This window comes from Theropithecus gelada, chromosome 2, assembly GCF_003255815.1.
Source record: "Theropithecus gelada isolate Dixy chromosome 2, Tgel_1.0, whole genome shotgun sequence".
Classification (NCBI taxonomy): domain Eukaryota; kingdom Metazoa; phylum Chordata; class Mammalia; order Primates; family Cercopithecidae; genus Theropithecus; species Theropithecus gelada.
The window spans coordinates 52,180,873-52,203,263 of record NC_037669.1 but is presented as its reverse complement, the minus strand read 5'-3'; the positions used below and the strand labels follow the sequence as shown (position 1 = coordinate 52,203,263).

General features: G+C 41.8%; 2 protein-coding genes across 9 annotated transcripts in view; one reads left to right on the top strand and one right to left on the bottom strand.

Annotated features, from left to right (window-relative positions):
• Positions 1 to 22,391, bottom strand: part of RAF1 (Raf-1 proto-oncogene, serine/threonine kinase) — an 84,862-nt gene that overhangs the window by 29,788 nt on the left and 32,683 nt on the right. For 7 of the 8 annotated variants that reach the window (XM_025377845.1, XM_025377843.1, XM_025377847.1 and 4 more), the window contains exon 2: positions 5,612 to 5,844. In XM_025377845.1, coding sequence (XP_025233630.1) covers positions 5,612 to 5,818 — 207 coding nt within the window. In that variant the 5' untranslated portion in view covers positions 5,819 to 5,844. Of the gene's footprint in view, positions 1 to 5,611; positions 5,845 to 9,361; positions 9,446 to 22,391 lie in introns of all 8 variants that reach the window. The other variant, XM_025377844.1, reaches the window with a different exon arrangement.
• LOC112619723 (40S ribosomal protein S27-like) lies at positions 11,160 to 11,508 on the top strand. Its single transcript, XM_025377854.1, has one exon. It carries the CDS (start codon positions 11,195 to 11,197, stop codon positions 11,447 to 11,449), a length of 255 nt encoding a protein of 84 aa, XP_025233639.1. The 5' UTR covers positions 11,160 to 11,194; the 3' UTR covers positions 11,450 to 11,508.

The following is a 22,391-nucleotide window of genomic DNA, read 5'->3' as shown; positions in this document are numbered from 1 at the left end:
GAAATAAGTCAATCTGCTCTACAAACAAACATGAGTTTTTATGATCAAAATTTGTACTTCAACTTATTTCAACAAAAATGACTAATCATTCTAACAAAAATTCCATCTCACAAGTACTTAACACTAGTGAAGGCAAAGCAGGAAGTGGAAGATATAGAACTCCAGCCCTGCTGTAGGGACAAACACCAATCTTAGTTTAAATATATGTCCATACCATACCAAGCAGCCTTAGTGGCACATACTTCTCTATATTTCCCTGTACTCAACCCTCAAAAAGCTAGGCAGGTACTCAGAACCCTATTGGGAAGTGTGAGTGCCCAGGACACTCACAATTAATGGCAGCTGTAAAAAAATTTGAACTAAAATTTCAGAGTTTTAATAAAAGTCCTCCATGTGTTAACTTCAAAGCCAAGAGTTAATCAAAAGTAAAGTAACTAGAGTCAGTATGGCCAGCAAGGAGGGCAAAACATACATTTGCAGTGCTTGTTAACTTCTTACAGCAAAGTTCCTCCTCTGAAAGTGTTAACAGCTTACAGCAGCCAGCCAACCCCTTCCCCAGAAGGTGGTGAGTGTATGCATATATTTACCTATGCGAATACATGGGGAGGGGAAAGGAAGCAAAGCAGGGCTCCAAAAGGCCCAAAGTGTTCTTAATCTTGGCTCTTACTCCAGGCACCTCAATGCCAATCCAGCCAACCTTCTCCAGCTGGTTTACAACAGAAAAAAGTCTTAAGAAACAGGACATAGGTATCTGGGCCCTCCTAGTTACCAGGCTCCAAACCAGGGTATAGTATTTTGATGCAAAGCAGAGAAAACAATCTAGGAAAGAAGGAAATGCATGTGAGCCTAAAGAATTTGAAAAATATCAGACAGGGGCAAAGTAAGAAGTTTTTCACAAGGCTTTATTTTGCTATCACCAGGGACTGATGGGGACTTATCTGCCCAGTAATCATTATTTGAAGCCCAAAGATGGACTCCACATTCAGAGTACAGTGTAGAAGAATTTGAACTTGTAACAGATTAGCTCAGAAGGTGATGGGAGTGGGGGAGGAATATTTTCTGGGAGGATCAATCATCTGGGAGAAAGGAAAAGATTTTCCAAATGAAAAAAGTTCCTTTGGAGTTTGTGATAGCCTCCTTAGCTACCGATGGTTTTTCCTCTCTTTCAGAGATGTGGAAGAAAGCAAAGGTCTGAACAACAGGGTAAGGGGAAACCAACTGATTCTTCAAATAGATAGAAGATTGATCATAGGAAACCTCTGAGGAAAAGAAATGGGGATACAGGGGCAGGGGTCACCCAAGACTTCTGGCTCATATGAATGCTTTACCTATTTAAAAATAAATAAAATTAGCATTCTTTAAAAGTTCCTTGTACATACCAAAATAGTTCAGACAAATGATATCCGGGATTTGTGTCAAAACATTGGGAAAGGAGTGGATGAAAACACAGATTAAGCAGGACTGCCACGGTTAGCTAAGTGTTGAAAGTGGGTAAGTTGTACATCAGATTTGTTATTCTGTCTACGTGTGTGGGGGGGTGTGTGTGTGTGTGTATAAAATCTGTATTATATATACTGAGACAGGGTCTTGCTCTGTCGTCTAGGCTGGAATACAATGGCATGATCATGACTCATGTAACCTTGACCACCCCGGTTCAAGTGATCCTCCTGCCTCAGTCTCAGCTGGGACCACAGATGGGCAGCACCACCCTTTGTTTTTTTTGTTGTTTTTTTTTTTTTTGTTTTGTTTTTGTAGAGACAAGATCTCACTATATTGCCCAGGCTGGTCTCAAACTCCTGGGCTCGTCAGCCTCCCAAAGTGCTGGGATTACAGGGAAGAGCCTCTGCACCCAGTCTGTATATATTTTTTAATGTCCCAAAATAAGTTTATTTTAAAAGTTTCTTGACGCAGTGATACCCACCAATTTCCAGCTTTTCAGAAACAAAACAAGTAAGCTATACTGATCTGAACTATGAAGACACTAAGAATGAGGAAAACGAAGAGTAATAAACACACACTAACAGAATCATGACCTGCACCAAATGCTGTATAATAATGTTTTCTAAGCTATAAAGTGATATCTGTTATATTATCAGTCTTCATTAAATCATAATTCAAGCTGGACAGTTCTTTAAATATCGTCTAATCCAGTCAGGTTCCCAAATGTAGCTGGCATCAGAATCCTCAGAGAAGCTTGTGAAAACATAGATTCTATCTACTTGTCCAACACATCCAAGGATTCTGATTCAGTTAGTATGGAATAAAGCCCATTCATACAGAACGAATCTGTATTTTAACCTGCTGGTCAGCTGATTCTAACAGTAGTGGTCCTCGGCTCCAGTCAATCACTCATCTAATAATAATTAGAAGCAGTAGCAGCAGCAACAACAGCAGCAACAGCGGCAGGAGGAAGTCAAAGAGGTACATGTTTAGAAAATAAAAATTAGAAGAAACATTCAAAAACCTAATTATCACATCTAAAATTATTTAAATCAGATACACGTCCTCTGTCTCATTCTCCTCTTTACAGCCCTCTATGGATACATGCTGTAATCAGCTAAATAATTTCTAGAACCCACTGAGTGATTATGAGAGTCATTCTGGGTTCAGGAAGTGAAGCAACCTAGGGAGGAGTAAAAACAGCTGACTGATGGTACTGGCCTAAGTGACTCTTCCCTCCTCTACTGCTTTCCTGAAGCTCGGTGCCTGGTGAAAGCAGCTAGTTCTTTCACAGTTAGTACATCTTTACCCAAAGAAATAGGCAAAACTAACCTAGGCTACAACCTTCTCATAAGCTGTAGGAGAAGTCAAGCTTGGTTTCCAACCATTAGCTGTGCTCAAATGGAGGTGATCAAGGACTACATAGATGTTTAAAAAGCTAAGAAATAGTCACAGCAGCCAGGCATGGTGGCTCACGTCTGTAATCCCAGCACTTTGAGAAGGTGAGCCAGGCAGATCACAAGGTCAGGAGTTTGAGACCAGCCTTGCCAACATGGTGAAACCCCATCTCTACCAAAAATAGAAAGAAATTAGCCAGATGGGGTGGCGGGTGCCTGTAATCCCAGCTACTTGGGAGGCTGAGGCAAGGAGAATCACTTGAACCTGGGAGGAGGAGGTTGCAGTGAGCCGAGATCAGGCACTCCAGCCCAGGTGACAGTGAGAGCCTCTATCTAAAAAAAATATATAATCATCATCATCATAGCTACCACTTCACTAATGAATCAGTCACTGTACTAAGTACAAGCCTCATTTCATAAAGGTCAGGAAACAGGCTCAAAAAAGTACAAAACTTGTTTAAATGATATAGCTAATAAAAGGCAATGCAAGGATGTAAATTGGGGTTTTCTTCTTTTAAAGGTTCATACACTTAATCACTATGCCACATTAAGTTTTCCAGCCTGCTGGGCAAACTGGTAGCAGATGGGGATGGAGAAGATAGTCTCAATAACACTCTGAAGAAGCACCAAATGGTCTTCAACTTCTCATAACACACAATTCCTATATCTGACTTCTCAATTTAGGGTCAGAAAGAAAATTAATGAGAAACAGTAGGTAAAATTACTTTGCAAATGAAAGACCACTATTCAGATATAGGGGATTATTACTACTTATTTTGCCAGCCATAAAATTTTCATTTTTAGGGAGACAAAGATAAACTTACTCAAACTTTAATTGGACTTTTGAGTTTTGCCTTCAGTTCAAAATGCACCTAAGTATTCAACACTATACTGGGGAGGCTCCTTAGGTTCACAAAAAAAGTATAAACAATTTATTAACAAATTGGGAAGAGTGGAACTGTTACAAGCAAACAGAGAAAACTCTGGACTGGGGTTCCCTACCTCAGAACCTTGCTTCACCTGACTATACGGTATAAACACAATGCATTGATTTTACACAAAGAACAGAGGATGGGTGAGGAAGAGGCATGGAAGTTTTTGAACTCAAGTTCTCTGAACAGTTCCACTAAGCAAAACCAATACAATTTCACTTTTCTGTTTTGGCTAGGTGGTTGGTTTTGTTTTATCCATAATAGTAGAAATTTTTTTTTTTTCTTTGAGAAGGGGTCTGGCTCTCTGTCACCCAGGCTGGGGTGAAGCGGTGCGGTCTCAGCTCACTGTGACCTTTGCCTCCTGGGCTCAAGCCATCCTCCCACCTCAGCCTCCTGAGTACCGAGTAGCTGGGACTACAGATGCGTGCCACCACGCCTGGCTACATTTTTGTTGTTATTTCTTTCTTCAGATAGAGTCTCGCCCTTTCACCCAGGCTGGAGTGCAGTGGCACAATCCCGGCCCACTGCAACCTCTGCCTCCCAGGTTCAAGTGATTCTCCTGCCTCAGCCTGCCAAGTAGCTGGGATTACAAACGCACAACACCATGCTTGGCTAATTTTTGTAATTTTAGTAGAAATGGGGTTTTACCATGTTGGCCAGGCTTGTCTCGAACTCCTGACCTCAAGTAATGTGCTGGTCTTGGCCTCCCAAAGTACTGGGATTACAGGCGTGAGCCACCACAACCAGCCTACTTTTAAAAATTTTTTTTTTGTAGAGATGGGGTTTGCCATGTTGCCCAGACTGGTCTCGAACTCCTGAGCTCAAGCCATCTGCCCACCTCGGCCTCCCAAAGTGCTGGCATTACAGGCATGAATCACCACACCCGGCCAGGTAACTTTTTTGAGTGCTAAATTCTTAGAAAAATTGAAGTTTTGTATCAGGCTGGGGCGGGGTCTCACGTCAGTAATCCCAGCAGTTTGGGAGGCCGAGGCAGGTGGATTACCTGAGGTCAGGAGTTTGAGACCAGCCTGGTCAACATGGTGAAACCTCGTCTCTACTAAAAATACAAAAAAATCACCGGGCGTGGTGACATGTGCCTGTAGTCCCAGCTACTTGGCAGGCTGAGGCAGGAGAATCATTTCAACCCAGAAGGCAGAGGTTGCAGTGAGCTGCACTCCAGCCTGGGTGACAGAGTGAGAATCTGTCTCAAAAACAAAAAAACAACAACAACAACAAAAAAGAAATTTTCTATCCAAAAACCTAGTGGCAGTGTCCTGCCATGATGCCAATATGAACCTGTCACGCAAAAATAAACTATGCAGAACTAACTGGCTGGTGTCAGTGCCCTGAAAAAGAAGACTGTATGATTTCTAAGCTGCCTCCAGACTTGTCCTGGGCCTATGAAATACACAAAAATAATTTTTTCTATGTAATTTTACTTTCTTCTTTATACTTGGTTGTAATATTCAAAAAGCTTTAGGTGAATATTTTAATAGAAGAAATAAAATGTCTTCTAAAAAAAGTAGTTGGAAAGGCCTAGAGACTTTTCAAAGAAAATTCTTTGAAATATACCCATAAAAATGTACTATTTGTTTGGATGAAGTGGCACAAAGGAAGACATTCCAAGCAAGAGTAATAGAAGGAAGGCCAACAGGTGGGAAAAAATAGGGGGTGTGAAAGGAACAGCAATATAAAGAAATGAATCTGCAGTTAGAAAAAAAATTAATAAAGACCCTATATGACAATGAATATTTTGCCTGTCTTTAAGTTGAACAACATGATCCTTAATGTGTCCCACAGGCAGATAAATAGTTAAATTTCCTAAGTAGAATTTTCACATACCACTGTTCTTTGCTTGTTTGGCAAGAAAACACGGATAGTGTTGCTTGTCTTAGAAGGATCTGTGAGTTTGCCATCATCTGATGCCCGGCGCTGATAGCCAAACTGCTGAACTATTGTAGGAGAGATGCAGCTGGAGCCATCAAACACGGCATCTTTGAATCCAAAACCATTGCTGATCGTCTTCCAAGCTCCCTGTATGTGCTCCATTGATGCAGCTTAAACAATTCTTAAACCTGGTAAGAAACACAAATAATTATAAGTCTAGAACAAAAGTATTTAACCCAAGAACACAATATATAAAGACCAATTATGAAAATAGCACGATGTGGGTTTTTCATAAGTGATACCTCCTGCATTTATTAGCAAAGAAAACTTTCTTTAATAGTACATTTCCATAAAATATTTCATAGATGAGGAAAATGGGACCAGCAGTTAAAAGATTTAGCAAGGGATGGCCAGGCGCGGTGGCTCACACCTGTAATCCCAGCACTTTGGGAGGCCGAGGCAGGTGGATCACAAGGCCAGGAGATTGAGACCATCCTGGCTAACACGGTGAAACCCCATCTCTACTAAAAATACAAAAAATTAGCCAGGCGTGGTGGCGGGCGCCTGTAGTCCCAGTTACTCAGGAGGCTGAGGCAGGAAAATGGCGTGAACCTGGGAGGCGGAGCTTGCAGTGAGCCGAGATCGTACCACTGTACTCCAGCCTGGGCGACAGAGCGAGACTCCGTCTCAAAAAAAAAAAAAAAAAAAAAAAAACCAGAAAGAAAGATAGATTTAGCAAGGGACCAGGCACAGTGGCTCACGCCTGTAATCGCAGCACTTTGGGAGGCCGAGAGGCCAGTGCATCACTTAAGGCCAGGAGTTTCAGACCAGCCTGGCTAACATGGTAAAATGCCATCACTACTTAAAATACAAAAATTAGCCAGGCATGGTGGTGGGTGCCTGTCATCCCAGCTACTGGGGAGGCTGAGGCAGGAGAATCACTTGAACCCAGGAGGTGGAGGTTGCACAGCTTGGGGGACAAGAGCGAGACTCCACCTCCAAAAAAAAAAAAAAAGGCCAAACTGGAACATGAGCCCAGGTCTCAAGACTAGTCTATTACTTTTTCAATTACATTTCTCTTCTTCCTGAGCAACTATCCTTGAGTGTGAGGAACACATTAGTACTATGAGAAATACCTGCAAAAAAGTGTAAGCCAGAATTTATGACTTCATGGAAGAAAAACTATTATTTCTAGGATGTATTTTAGGCACTTTATAAATTATCTCATTTAAGAGTTTCTTTTCTTTTCTTTTTTTTTTTTTTGGAGACAGAGTCCACTCTGTCACCAGGCAGTGGCGTGATCTTGGCTCACTGCAACCTCTGCCTCCCAGGTTCAAGCAATTCTGCTGCCTCAGCCTCCTGAGTAGCCAGGATTACAGGCATGCACCACCATGCCCAACTGATTTCTGTATTTTCAGTAGAGATGGGGTTGGCCATGTTGGCCTGGATGGTCTCTATCTCTTGACTCGTGATCTGCCCGCCTCGGCCTCCCAAATCACATCTGGGATTACAGGTGTGAGCCACCGCGCCTGGCCAGATTTTTAATTCCTTCCTCTATCCTCATTTTCTTTTTAATTAATTTATTTTCTGAGACAGGGTCTTGCTGTGTCGCCCAGGCTGGAGTGCAGTGACATGATCACAGCTCACTGCAGCTTCGATTTTCCAGGCTCAAATGATCCTCCTACCTCAGCTTCCCAAGTAGCTGGGACCACATATGCGCATCACCATGCCCAGCTAATTTTTAAAAACAGTTTTTTGTAGAGAAAGGCTCTCACTATGTTGCCCAGGCTGGTCTCGAACTCCTGAGCTCAGGCAATCCACTCTCCTTAACCTCCCAAAATACCGGGATTACAGGTTAAGCCACTGCAAACCCTTTGTTTTTTGGACAGAGAAGTCATGCTACTTGCCCAAGAACACCCCAACAGTGGGTAAAATAACCAGATTCCATATGTTTAAATTTGAAGTATATGAATTTTCTACCATAACATTCAGAGTTCAGAGTTCAGAGTTCAGTTCATGGTCAGAAACCATGCAGAAGTAAGGGGGGTGGGGTTTCCTCCTTTAGAAAACTTTGAGGTTGATAAGGAATCCCATCTTTTCAAGCCTTCCTCCTTCAGAAACTTGTTTTATTATTAACAATAGCTACTATTTACTAGAAGCTTACTATTATGAGGCAGGATACATAGCATACATTCCAATCATTATCCACATTACTTTCAGTGCTACTCTAGGTAGGAATTATATCCCCATTTTACAGTTGAGAAAATTCTCTCACACACAGCTTGTAAGCAGCAAACTAGGATTCTGAACTGGGCTGCACTGACTCCACAGCCCTTATCTTCCCATATATAACACTAACACTCAAATCATTTTAGTCACAGCTGAAATGACCTAGAATTAAGGACCACAGAATCCAAACCTTGTTTTTAATCAAAAGTTTCTAACTGAATATCCACTACGTGCTAAATCACATCACATGCCCAAATTAAGAGGGAGGTTAGATATTTAGTATTCTTAGATGACAGCTGAGAAAACCAAAGAGGTTTTGAGACAACTTAAGATCACAACATGGAGTTATTCTCATACAGTCTTGGTACATCCTTTTTGGAAAAGAATATGGAAATATCTATTAAAAGTTTGAAATGTTCTTAAAGAATAATCTAGTATTCTCCAGAAATCTATACTATAGAAGCCTAAGACAAGTGTATAAAAACATGTGTAAGCATATTCCTTGCAGCACTATTTATACCCTTGAAAAACGATGGTAAAAACCAAATACCTAACAATAGGGAATTAAATAAACCATGTTAATATCCAGGTGATAAATGAAGTAGATCCACATATACAGAGATGGGAAAAGATATCCAAGACAACAAAAAATGAACAAAATATATAGTTTGAACCTCTTTAATATTAATCTACAAAGAGGGAGGGAAATCTAGAAATAAATAAATGGATGGGGAACTCTAGAATTAAAGTGTTAACAGTGATCATTTCAGCAGGACTGTGAAGGGTTTTTATTTTCTACATTACTTATTTTTTGTTTTTATATTTTACTATTACACTATAAACTTCTATCAGCATATTTTATTTCTGTAAGAGGGGATGCCAGAGCAAGATCTCGCTGCCTCGTGCCTCTAGAACCTCAACCTGAGCCCTGACTCACTCCTACCTAACTCCATCCCCAGGTTACTGTGAGGTCCCTTTTTTGGAGTACATATAGCTCCTCTTTTTTCTAGATGTTTGAGTTTTTTTCCAACTAAAAAGGAAAAGATGGAGGAGCTTAAGACCAGATAAGAGAGAAATAGATGAGGGAAGAGACAGAAGGAAGACTCATCTGAGCATCTTACTAGCCTGAAACGATATGGTTCCTAATGATCCATGTAACAGCCTGAACAAGCTTAAAATGCAACTCATTGTGTCACTTTCCTGTTTAAAACTCAGAATAAAATCTAAACTCCTTGACAAGGTGTCTAAAGGCCTTCTTTCAGAACATGCCAGACTTTGTGCCTCAAGACTTCCGAACTTTGTGCTTCTCTTCACCTGGAAGGCTGAAACCCCCAAAACAGGCAAGCTGGGTTTTTTCACATCTTGTCTCCACCCAAGAGACATCTCTTTAGAGAGGCTTTCCTTAACCACACTATCCAAAATTGCCCGCTCTCCTTCTGCCAATTAATACTGTTTCATTTTCTGCATGGTACTTACGTTAGATAGTTTTCAAGTTTTAGTCCGTCTCCCTACCTTCCTTCTGCTCCATAAGGGCAGAACCCTGCCAATCTTGCTCAGTATCTGGAATACAAAGGCGTTTAAATGTTTACTAAATTAAGTGAAAAGCCAGAATAATGCTACAAAAAAAAGTAACGTTTTTTAAATAGAAAAGACTTGTCAAAAACTATTAAATGTGAATCAAATCTCCATTTAGTGGTACGTCTTCAAAAAATACTTTGTCAGCCGTGCGCAGTTGTCCACACCTGTAATCCCGGCACTTGGGGAGGCCCAGATGGGAGGATTGCCTGAGGCCAGGAGTTCGAGACCAGCCTGGTCAACACAGCAAGACCCCATCTCTAAATTAAAAAATTTTTTTTAAATTAAAAAACAGTATTTTGTTTTCCAGCAAGATGAACTGTAATGAATTTTATTTTTTGTATAGATACATATTTCAATTGAGATGAGGTCTCACTATGTTGCCCAGGCTGGTCTTGAACTCCTAGGCTCAAGCAGTCCTGCCACACATGTGCCCCTACACCCAGTGTGCAACAGATTTTATTCTATATTCAACTGTGGGGGAAGACTGTATTGGAATCAATTCCAATTGATTGGTGAAGAACCCACTGACAAGACTAAAATGTAACCTCAGTCCAAGAACAGTAATTTTACATTGAATTCCAAGTCTTGCAAGCACTCAAAATATAGTGCCGGTACTTAGTAGAGAACACACTACAGTAACTTTTAATAAAAAGTGATAAAATAAAAATACACCTACTTTAATTCAAGTCCTAGATTATTTATCATTCATAGTATTTTACTTTCTGTCTCCATATCGAGACCACTTACAGCTTAAGAGGCAGGCTAAGGACCGGGCGCAATGGCTCACGTGGTCAGGAGATCGAAACCATCCTGGCTAACAGGGTGAAACCCCGTCTCTACTAAAAATACAAAAAATTATCCGGGTGTGGTGGTGGGCGCCTGTAGTTGCAGCTACTCGGGAGGCTGAGGCAAGAGAATGGTGTGAACCCAGGAGGCGGAGCTTGCAGTGAGCCGAGATGGTGCCACTGCACTCCAGCCTGGGCGACAGAGCTACACTCTGTTTCCAAAAAAAAAAAAAAAAGAGGGAGGCTAATGTTTCCTAACCATTTTCTTTTTCTTTTCTTTTTTTTTGAGACAGTCTTGCTCTGTTGCCCAGGGTGGCGTGCAGTGGCACGATCTTGGCTCACTGCAACCTCTTCCTCCCGGGTTCAAGAAATCCTCCTGCCGCAGCCTCCCAACTAGCTGGGATTACAGGCATGCACCACCACGCCTGGCTAATTTTTGTATTTTTAGTAGAGACGGGGTTTCTCCATGTTTGCCAGGCTGGTATCGAACTCCTGACCTCAGGTGATCCACCCGCCTCAGCCTCCCAAAGTGCTGGTATTACAAGTGTGAGCCACTGTGCCCGGCCTTCCTAACCATTTTCATGGCACATACTCATACAAACCATAGGTCATATTTGCAGAACAAGATGAAGTACACAGACAATGCTGCTTCAAGAGCCCTACAAGTTGTCTCAGGGAAGAGTGGCACAACTCTAACCTGTTAATCACAGAAAATTCTACTAAGGTATTCCTTTATCAAGGCAAACATCTGAAAAATCAGGGCAGACATCTGAAAACTCAAGGCAGACATCTGAAAACAAGGAGGAAAAAAGCATCTTCTAAAAAAATCATATAGCAGCAACATACTTCAATCCTAAATAGAGATATTCAGAAACCCCGTTGACACTACCTTCAAATATAAGCATAGATCGCTTTTCCGGCAGTGACGACCTACCCACACGAGAACATGCCTCTCGCAAAGGATCTCCTTCATCCCTCCCCAGAAGAGGAGAAGAGGAAACACAAGAAGAAACGCCTGGTGCAGAGCCCCAATTCCTACTTCATGGATGTGAAATGCCCACGATGCTATAAAATCACCACGGTCTTTAGCCATGCACAAATGGTAGTTTTGTGTGTTGGCTGCTCCACTGTCCTCTGCCAGCCTACAGGAGGAAAAGCAAGGCTTCCAGAAGGATGTTCCTTTAGGAGGAAGCAGCACTAAAGGCACTCTGAATCAAGATGAGTGGGAAACCATCTCAATAAACACATTTTGGATTAAAATATATATATATATAAGCATAGATCTAGCTTTTAATACTGTAGTTTCTTTGACTAAATGCCCCATGTTAAAAAATGTATACACAGACACACATACACACACATCCTAGACATATACTAAAACTAGATAAGCCAATGTGAAAATCAGTTTCTGCATGTGAAAAGCCTTTCAAAGTTGCACAGAAAAGTTCTAAAATCAAATGCATTCTCCTACGAATGGAGAAATATGTCACGTTGGACAAGATCAATTATTTAAAAAGAGAGACATGTTGGCCAGCCACAGTGGATCATCCCTGTAATCCCAGTACTTTGGGAGGCGGAGGTGGGTGGATCACCTGAGGTCAGAAGAATTGCTTGAACCCAGGAGGTAGAAGGTGCAGTGAGCCGAGATAATGCCACTGCACTCTAGCCTGAGCAACGAAGCAAGACTCCAACTCAAAAAAAAACAAAAAACAAAAAACAAAAACAAGGAGCTCCTAAAAATTAGTAAAAGATGAACAATGTCACTGGGAAAAAAACAGGAAATTAAATTCATAGAAAAGCAATAGAAAGGCCAGCAAATATATATGTTTAATATAAAGTAGGGAAACACAAATATAAAAACTATTTTTAATATTAATTTGTAAAATTTATTTTATTTTTATTTATTTTTTTGAGGCGGAGTCTCACTCTGTTGCCCAGGCTGGAGTGCAGTGCTGCAATCTCTGCTCACTGCAACCTCCGCCTTCTGGGTTCAAGTGATTCTCCTGTCTCAGCCTCCCAAGTAGCTGGGATGACAGGCATGTGCCACTATGCCTGGTTAATTTTGTGTTTTTAGTAGAGATAAGGTTTAACCATGTTGCCCAGGCTGGTCTTGAACTCCTGACCTCAGGTGATCCACCCACCTCAGCCTCCCAAAGTGCTGGGATTATAGGCGTGAGCTACTGTGCCAGGCCAGATTTGTAAAATTTGAAAAGACAAAACATCTAGCACAAGCATTTCAAGTAATCTACTCTCACAGTGAAGAGTATAAACCACAAAAGTATAGCAATCTAATAGTATCTATTAACTATTTAAAAATTTAACTTCACATTTCACACCCAGCAGTACACAAACACAGGAATGTTTCTAATACCAATAAACTGAAAATTACCTCAGACTCAAAGCCACAGAACTAAAATTGGAACAATTTAAGGCAGGACGGGTTTAAAAACAAGACCTCCCAGGAAACTGAAAGAATGTCTATTCCCAGCTACTCAGGAGGCTACTCAGAATCTCCTGAGGCCAGGAGTTTGAGGCTGTAGTGCATGACTGCACCTGTGAATAGCCATTGAAGTCCACCTAGGCAACACAGTGAGATCCCTTCACACACACACACACACACACACACACACACACACACACACACACACGTCATTTTCCATAATTTAAGAATAAGGTCAGTGTCATCTGTCACCAATACCAATACAATTTAATACTTCCAAGTACTACATGCACAGTAAAATATCAAAAGTAAACCACACTGCAGGAAAAAGATAAGCATTAAAAAAAAGTAGGCCAGGCGCAGTGGCTCACACCTGTAATCCTAGCACTTTGGGAAGCCAAGGCAGGCAGATCACCTGAGGTCAGGAGTTCGAGATCAGCCTAACATGGTAAAACCCTATTTCTACTAAAAATACAAAAAATTAGCCAAGCGTGGTGGCGTGCGCCTGTAATCCCAGCTACTCAGGAGGCAGAGGTTGCAGTAAGCCAAGATCGTGCCATTACACTCCAACTTGGGCAACACAAACAAAACTTTGTTTCAAAAAAAAAAAAAGGTAAACCAAACAAACCAAAAAAAAAAAAAAAAAAAAAAGGTTAACTGTTCATGGGCTGGGCACAGTGGCTCTCATCTGTAATCCCAGGACTCTGGAAGGCTGAGATGGGAGGACTACTTGAGCCCAGGAGTTTAACACCAGCTTGGGAAACATACCAAGACCCTGTCTGTACAAAAAAGTGTCAAAAATTAGCTGAGTGTCACAGCATGCACCTGTAGACCCAGCTACTTGGGAGGCTGAGGTGGGAGGATCGCTTGAGCACAGGAGGTCAAAGCTGCAGTGTGCCACGATCACATAACTGCACTTCAGCCTAAGTGACAGAGCGAGACCTTGTCTCAAAAAAAAAAAAAAAAAGAAAAAGAAAAAGGCATTGTTTAAAAGAATATTGTTAAGTATGTAATTTCAAGATACTTTGGTAACAAAAAGTTTATATGGAAACTAATTGTAAAATCACATTTCTGCTCAATGATAAAAATGTATCTTTTTAAAAAAAAAAAAAAAAAAAAGATAACTCTCTTCGCCGGGCAAGGTGGCTCATGCCTGTAATCTCAGCACTTTGGGAGGCTGAGGCAGGCAGATTATCTGAGGTCAGGAGTTCGAGATCAGCCTGACCAACATGGAGAAACTCCATCTCTACTAAAAATGTAAAAATTTGCCAGGGGTGGTGCTGCACGCCTATATTCCCACCTACTCAGGAGGCTGAGGCAGGAGAATCGCTTGAACCCAGGAGGCAGAGGTTACAGTCAGCCAAAACTATGCCATTGCACTCCAGCCTGGGTGACAACGAGACTCTGTCTTCAAAAAACAAAAACAAAATTATTTTTATATATACAAAATAGTAGTAAAAACTTTTATTACCACAAAAGTTCCCAGGCTTTAAACATTTATTTGGTAAGACAGTCTGGGAATTTGTATTCTATAGGCAAAACATTTACCTTTTACATGCCAGAGAAGCCACAGTGTATTCATAATTTACCATGATATCTAAATCATATACATTATTTCAGAAGCCTACAACTTACTTAATACAAATTATTCTAGTCTATTACAGAATTTAGGTTTACCTGGTTCCAGGCTACTTCCCTCTGGATTCCTGACTTCCCCTGGTCACCCCCACCAACCATCACAGAATGCTTCAAAAATCAAAAGGCCTAGATTCTACTCTGTTTTGCCTTCCTCTACTTTGGCTACTATTCCATTAAAAGATTACTACATGGGCCTAACCCCAAAATCAGTCTCTGAAAGGTACCAGGTGACATTTTAGGATAGAAAAAAAAAAAAGGAATGACTCATAATTGCCAGGTATCTTAGCTTTCTGTAGTCACCTACTTTGTATCTATCAATCATGAATTTATATAAACTTCTCTAAAATTATTTTTTCTGGTCGACATTATTTCTGAGGGTGGTAGGTTCCCTAGGTTCACCAAAAAAAATTGCCTTTTATTGGCTTCATGCATCATTCTGCCACCTGGACTTTGAGGATATATTTGCTTTAATCAAGCAATTCATGATTGTTATGGTTTAAACTCTTCAAAGTTGTATCTTTCTATAATCTTTCAACTGCATTTATTCCCTATATGAATATTCCTTTTAGAAAGTTAGAGTGTGGCCAGGCACAGTGGCTCACGCCTATAATCCTAGCACTTTGGGAGGCCAAGGTAGGTGGATCACCTGAGGTCAGGAGGTTGAGACCGGCCTGGCCAACATGGCAAAACCCCGTCTCTACTAACAATACAAAAATTATCCGGGTGTGATGGTACGTGCCTGTAATCCCAGCTACTTGGGAGGCTGAGGCAGGAGAATCGCTTGAACCTGGGAAGCAAAGGTTGTAGTGAGCCACCGCAATCCAGCCTGGGCAAGAGTAAAACTCCGTCTCAAAAATTAAAAAGTTAGAGTGTAAAACTATTTCTATATTCAAGTTAAAAAATGGGCTTACGGCCTGGCCAGGTGCGGTAATTGATGCCTGTAATCCCTGCACTTTGGGAGACTGAGGTAGGAAGATGGCTTAGGCCCAAGAGTTTGAGACCAGCCTGGGCTAATCCCTGCACTTTGGGAGACCGAGGTAGGAAGATTGCTTAGGCCCAGGAGTTTGAGACCGGTCTGGACAATAGTGAGACCTCATCTCTACAAAATCTAAAAACTAGCCGGGTGTGGTGGCATACACTGGTAGCCCCAACTACTTGGGAGGCTGAAGCTGGAAGATCACTTGAGTCCAGGAATTCAATACCAGCCTGGACAACACAGTGAGACTCCTACTCTACACAAAAAAGTTTTCAAAAAGTCATTTTTCCTAATTCACATAACTCTACTAGTTTTCATGTATTTCATTACCATGTTAATAAGAAAAAAATTTCAGTATATTATACTGTCATTCTTTTCTCAGGTGCTGTAAGTTATTTTGTGACCTTATTTATCATTCAAATTTCTACTTTAAAGTAGAAGATACTTTAATGGATATACTGGCAGTAACTTCTATTCACATAAGTATGATGAACCTGAGACAATTTTTTTGGGGGGGGACGAGGCGGGGGCAGGGTCTCTGTTAGCCAGGCTGGAGGGCAGTGGTGCAATCTTGGCTAACTGCAACCTCTGCTTCCCGGGTTCAAGTGGTCCTCCCACTTCAGCCTCCCAGGTAGCTGGGACTACAGGTGTGGGCCACCATGCTGACTTACTTTTGTACATTTTGTAGAGATGGGGTCTTACCATGTTGGCCAGGCTGGTCTCAAACTTCTGACCTCAAGTGATCCACCAGCTCATCCTCAGCTGGGATTACAGGCATGAGCTACCACACCCAGCCAGTTCACTAATTTTTAAATATCATGACAGTTATATCATAATTCCTATGGATCATTTTAAATCAACTGACCCACAGAAGTCAACCAAAAATGCAAAACCAATGAAACAATGGTAGTTGTAGAATCCACATGTTAAGTATTAAAATTTATGTAAATAAGGTGGCTATTGTTTAAGATGTAATATAAAATTAGAACCACAAGTAAGTGTCCATGAAAAAACACAAATATGCGACAAAGCTTGTTTGGCTATCTGAACAAAAACAATACGTGTTTGCTCTCTTTTGGTACCCGCTAAAATTCACTAGGCAACAAGATATATCCACCAAAAAATAAATTTCTTAAAACTCCTTATCAACTGAGCAGCAGCAACAATAATGATATTAGCTAATGTATTAGCTAATACTGAATGCTTATTATGTATGTTCTTTACATACAATATCCCTTTTAATCCTCCAACAACCCCCTATAAGAGAAATTACCATTTTAGAGTGAGGAATCTATGGACCATAAAGGTTAAGTAAAAATGTCCAAGGTTACATGGTATTCAGAATATTCACAAATCTCACCAGGGTTTCATCACACCATCACATATGTTAAGATCAGTGCATTTGTGGGAGAGGCGGTTCCTAAGATGAGGTGCCAGATTTCAACCTTGTGGCAGCCTACTCTGGCTTCCTAGTATCTGGCTCTTTCCTCTACTCTGATAATCTGTTTCTAATTATACTTTTATTTATTTTTTTAAGGCATGACCAGTCTGGCTCCGTCAACCAGGTTGGAGTGCAGTGACATGATCATGGCTCACTGCAGCCTTGATCCACATTCAAGCAATCCTCCTGCCTCAGCTTCCTAATTAGCTAGGACTACAGGTGCACACCACCGAGTCCAGCTAATTTTTTATTTTCTGTAGAGACGAAGTCTCGCTATCTTGCCCAGGCTGGTGTTGAACTTCTGGCCCCAAGTGACCCTCCCACCTCAGCCTCCCCAAGGTGCTAGGATTATAGGTATAAGCCACTGCACCTGGCCTAATTATATTTTTATTTATTAAAAAAAACCCAAAAAACAAATTTGGGAAGGAGGATAAAGGGGAAGTTACTCATAATTTTACTAATCCTAACACATTTTTTTGGATATCATCTTCTAATATCACAGGCACAATACATAAATATCAGTTCAAAATCTACCTCCACCTTTTATTAGTTGTATGGCCTGGCCTTTCACCAAATTGCTTACCTTTCCCATATACCAATTTTCGTCACTTATTCAGGCAATAAACATTACTGAGTGCCTACTATGTACCAGGCACTGTTCAAGATGCTTGGGCTACCTCAGGGAACAAAAGACAAGGATCCATGATCATAACAGAAGCCTATCTTCTGGTGGAGGCATGCACAGTAAATTCTATGATAGTGGGTGATAAGTGCTGGGGAAAGGGAGCCAGACTGCAGTTTATAAAGTGAGGTCATAGTAGGTCTCAACGAAGAGGTAACAGCTGAGACTTGGAAATCAGTGAGTCTGACTTGCAGATAACTGAGAGAACAACATTCCAGGCAGAAAGAACAGCTAGTGAAAATCCTTTGTATAAGGTATGGTAAAAAGATCATAGAGTTAAGTGAGTACAACATCAGGGAGCAGGGACAATGTGGATAACATAATGCCTTGTAGGTTATTATAAGGACTTTGCCTTTTACTGAGTGAAGTGGGAAGCCACTGAAAGGTCTTGAGCAGAGGAAAGGCACAATCTACCTTAGATTTTTTTTTTTTTTTTTTTTTGAGACGGAGTCTCACTTTGTCACCCAGGGAGAGTGCAGTGGCACGATCTCTGCTCACTGCAACCTCTGCTTCCTGGGTTCAAGTGATTCTCCCACCTCAGCCTCCCGAGTAGCTGGGACTACAGGCATGTGCCACCACATCCGACTAATTTTTGTATTTTTTTGGTAGAGATGGGGTTTCACTGTGTTGGCTAGGCTTTAATCTTAAAAGGACTGTTCCAGGCACAGTGACTCATGCCTGTAACGCCAGCACTTTGGGAGGTCAAGGTGGGCAGATGAACCCAGGAGTTTGAAACCAGTCTGAGCAACATGGCAAAACCCTGTATCTACAAAAAAATTTAAAAATTGACCAGGCGTGGTGGCTCACGATATAGAAAATAAATGACATAGGCAGTTAGATACAGAATTATGAAGTTCAGAAGACGTCTGAGCAGAAGAACCATAAAACAAAGATAATAGTATTTATCTAATTAAGTTATTAAATTGTTCAATAGTGTAAAGCACTTAGCATTGGGCCTAACACAGAGTAAACAACACTGTTACAGCTTCTATCCCACACAAGAACACCCACCACAGGAGATGAGAGAGGGTGGAAATTCAGCCCATGCTTCACTTGCTAAGCCATGTGTCTGGTACACAGACAGCATAAGCATGAAGGATGGGGATCCTTCTAATTCATATGTAGGAAGTTTTCCTGCTAGCTGAGCTACATCTCTGCAGAGGTACAGCTGTACAAAATGGACCTTTTTCTATTTAGTAATGGTGACTTTGGGGCTGTGGCCCTAATCCTTTTCCACATACACGTGTACTTTTACACAATTACATTCTCAATCCAAATACTGTATCACAATAGTCTCCTTCAAATTTAAATGTTTGATAAATTATTTAATTTTGGCAAGGTGCAGTGGCTCATGCCTGTAATCCCAGCACTTTGGGAAGCCAAGGCAGGCGGATCGTGAGGTCAGGAGTTCAAGACCAGCCTGGCCAACATGGCAAAACCCTGTCTCTACTAAAAAATACAAAAATTAGCCAGGTGTGGTGGCGGGCACCTGTAATCTCAGCTACTTGGGAGGCTGAGGCATGAGAATCCCTTGAACCTAGAAGGCGGAGGTTGTAGTGAGCCAAGATTGTGCCATTGCATTCCAGCCAGGGTGACAAGAGTGAAAATTCTGTCTCAAAAAAAAGAAAAAAAAAAAACAGGAATCAGAATTACTTCAAACTCTTCAACAACACTAGAAGACATAATGGAGCAAAGCCTCCTAGATTCTGAAGGAAACTATCTGCAATTTACAATAATCAGCAAAACTATCAGTGAGGGACAGAACCAGAGAGATTTTGACATTCATGATTACAAAAATTTGAAACTCCATGATTCCTTTTTTTTCTTTTTTGAGACAAGTCTTGCTCTATTACCCATGCTGAAGTGCAGTGATGTGACCTTGGTTCACTGCAGCCTCCGCCTCCCAGGTTCAAGAGATTCTCCTGCCTCAGCCTCCCGCGTAGCTGGGACTACAAGCACACACCACCACACCTGGCTAATTTTTTTTTTTTTGTATTTTTAGTAGAGACAGGGTTTTGCCATGTTGGCCAGGCTGGTCTCGAACTCCTGATCTCAGGTGATCCGCCCGCCTCGGTCTCCCAAAATGCTGGGATTACAGGCTTGAGCCACCACGCCCGGCCCGTAATTCCTTTCTCAAGGAATTTGTTACAGGAATATAGCAAGAGAAAGACTTAGGATATAGGAAATGGGACATCCAGCTTAGGAAAGAAGTGAAGGAAATCTCCAGAAGGCCAATATGGAGAGAAATCCCTGGATAACAACTGTGCACCAGACACAAGAATCCATAATTATGTGACCCTTTCTAGCAATTTCTAACTATCATCGACACAATGGCCTTTTCTTTTCTTGAGAGTGCCAGGGAAGGAGGAAGGGAGGAAAGCGGTTGGAGGAAGGGCAGACAGAGGGAAGGAGGAAGGGAAGGAGGAAGAGGGAAGGGAAGGAGGAAGAGAGAAGGGAAGGAAATAGCCTACATTTTCAAACTTAGCCCCTTTAAGTATATTCTCTCCCCTGTGGAGGAGGTGAATGGTAAAACCTGTGCTAGGTCTTGAGACATTCCAGGTGGCTGCACAACATTAATAAAATAGTATAGCACCATAGTGTTTCCCAAAGCAAGGGATATATACTACTCATGGTTTACAAAATGATTATAAGGGATATATGTACAAGATACAAACTAAAACTGATATGATAAGGAAAAAGTCTCAGGTGCTAGTATATGTTTAATGCTTCTTTAAGACTTTCTACTAAGACAGGCGCCATGGCTCACACCTGTAATCCCAGCACTTTGGGAAGCCAAGGTAGGGTGAATTGCATGAGCTCGAGTTCAAGACCAGCCTGGGCAGTATGACGAAATCCTGTCTCTACTAAAAATACAAAAGTTAGCTGGGCTGTGGTGGCATGTACCTGTAATCCCAGCTACTCAGGAGGCTAAGGCGGGAGAATTGCTTGAAACCGGGAGGCAAAGGTTGCAGTAAGCCAAGATCTTACCACTGTACTCCAGCCTGGGCAACGGAGGGAGACCCTGTTTCGGAAAAAAAAAGCCAGGGGCCGTGGCTCACGCCTGTAATCCCAACACTTTGGAAGGCCGAGGCGGTTAGATCATGTAAGGTCAGGAGTTCGAGGCCAACCTAGCCAACATGATGAAACCCCATCTCTACTAAAAATACAAAATTAGCCGGGCGTAGTGGAACACATCTGTAATCCCAGCTACTTGGGAGGCTGAGATAGGAGAATCCCTTGAACCTGGGAGGCAGAGGTTGCAGTGAGCCGAGATCGCGCCACTGCAGACTCCAGCCTGGAAGACAGAGCAAGACTCTGTCTCAATAAAAAAAAAAAAAGGTTTATAAATTTATTAGGCTGGGCGTGATGGCTCACGCCTGTAATCCCAGCACTTTGGGAGGCCAAGGCAGGCAGATCACAAGGTCAGGAGATCGAGACCATCCTGACTAACACAGTGAAATCCCGTCTCTACTAAAAACAAAAAATTAGCCAGGCGTGGCGGCAGGCGCCTGTAGTCCCAGCTACTTGAGAGGCTGAGGCTGGAGAATGGTGTGAATCCGGGAGGTGGAGCTTGCAGTGAGCCAAGATCGTGTCACTGCACTCCAGCCTGGGCGAAAGTGCAAGACTCTGTCTCAAAAAATAATAATAATAATAATAATAATGATGTTTTTAGGCCGGGAGTGGTGGCTCATGCCTGCAATCCCAGCACTTTGGGAGGTCAAGGTGGGTGGATCACTTGAGGTCAGGCGTTCCAGACCAGCCTGGCCAACGTGGTGAAACCCCGTCTCTACTAAAAATACAAAAATTAGCTGAGCATTGTGGTGGGCACCTGTAATCCCAGCTACTTGGGAAGCTGAGGCAGGAGAATCACTTGAACCCAGGAGGCAGAGGTTGTAGTCAGTTGAGACTGCGCCATTGCACTACAGCCTGGGCAACAGAACAAGACTCCATTTCAAAAAAAAAAAAAAATAGCTGGGTTTGGTGGTACAAGCTTGGCGGCACCAAGCTACTTGGGAGGCTGAGAAATGAGAATCGCTTGAGGCTGTGGCAGGAGAATCACTTGAGCCCAGTAGTTCAAGACCACCTTGGGCAACACAGCAAGACTGTATATCTTTAAAAAAAAAAAAAAATTGATTAAATTAAAATACAGTAAGAATGGCTGCTCAAAAAAAAAAAATTGCTACACTGGCTAGGTGCAGTGGCTCATGCCTGTAATCCCAGCACTTTGGAAGGCTGAGATGGGGAGGACTACTTGGGTCCAGAAGTTCAAGACCAGCCTGGGCAACATGGCGAAACCCCATCTCTATAAAAAATACAAAAATTAGCCAGGCATGGTGGCCTGTATCTGTAGTACCAGCTACCTGGGGGGCTGAGAGGGAAGGATCACTTGAGTCTGGGAGGTGGAGGCTGCAGTGAGCTGAGATCATGCTGCTGCATTCCAGTCTGGGTAACAGAGCGAGACCTTGTCTCAAAAAAAAAAAAAGAAAGAAAAAATACTTGCTACATCAATGAACAGCAGCGGCAACAACAGTTTCATTACATACTACATATCCTAGAGACTATACCGAGCACTTCTGGTTTAGTAGGTAAAAGAACAGGTACTGAGTTTGAAATCCAGCTTCACTACTTGGGCAACTCCATGGATCTTGGGTAAAGATAATAATGGTATAAACTTCACTAAACTGCAGTGAAGAATGAATGAGACAGTGTAAATAAAGTACCTAGAGTCTGGCATATAAAAAACATTCTAAGTTAGCAAAAATTGTGTACCTTCACTATTAAAACAAATTCTTCAAGTGAAAAGCTGAACTCACTCAGAATTTTTTAAGTGTATTATACTCACTAGTAAACTTGGGAATTAGATTGTCATCTAGGAACTAGGGTGTGTGGGTTAACTTCAATCTTTCAACTTCTGAGAACTTCAGTGAATTCACGAACTTCCAGGAACTGAATACAGAATATTGTA

Coding starts and splice junctions, on each gene's coding strand:
- LOC112619723 (XM_025377854.1), top strand. CDS start 11,195: ATGCCTCTCGCAAAGGATCTCCTTCATCCCTCCCCAGAAGAGGAGAAG.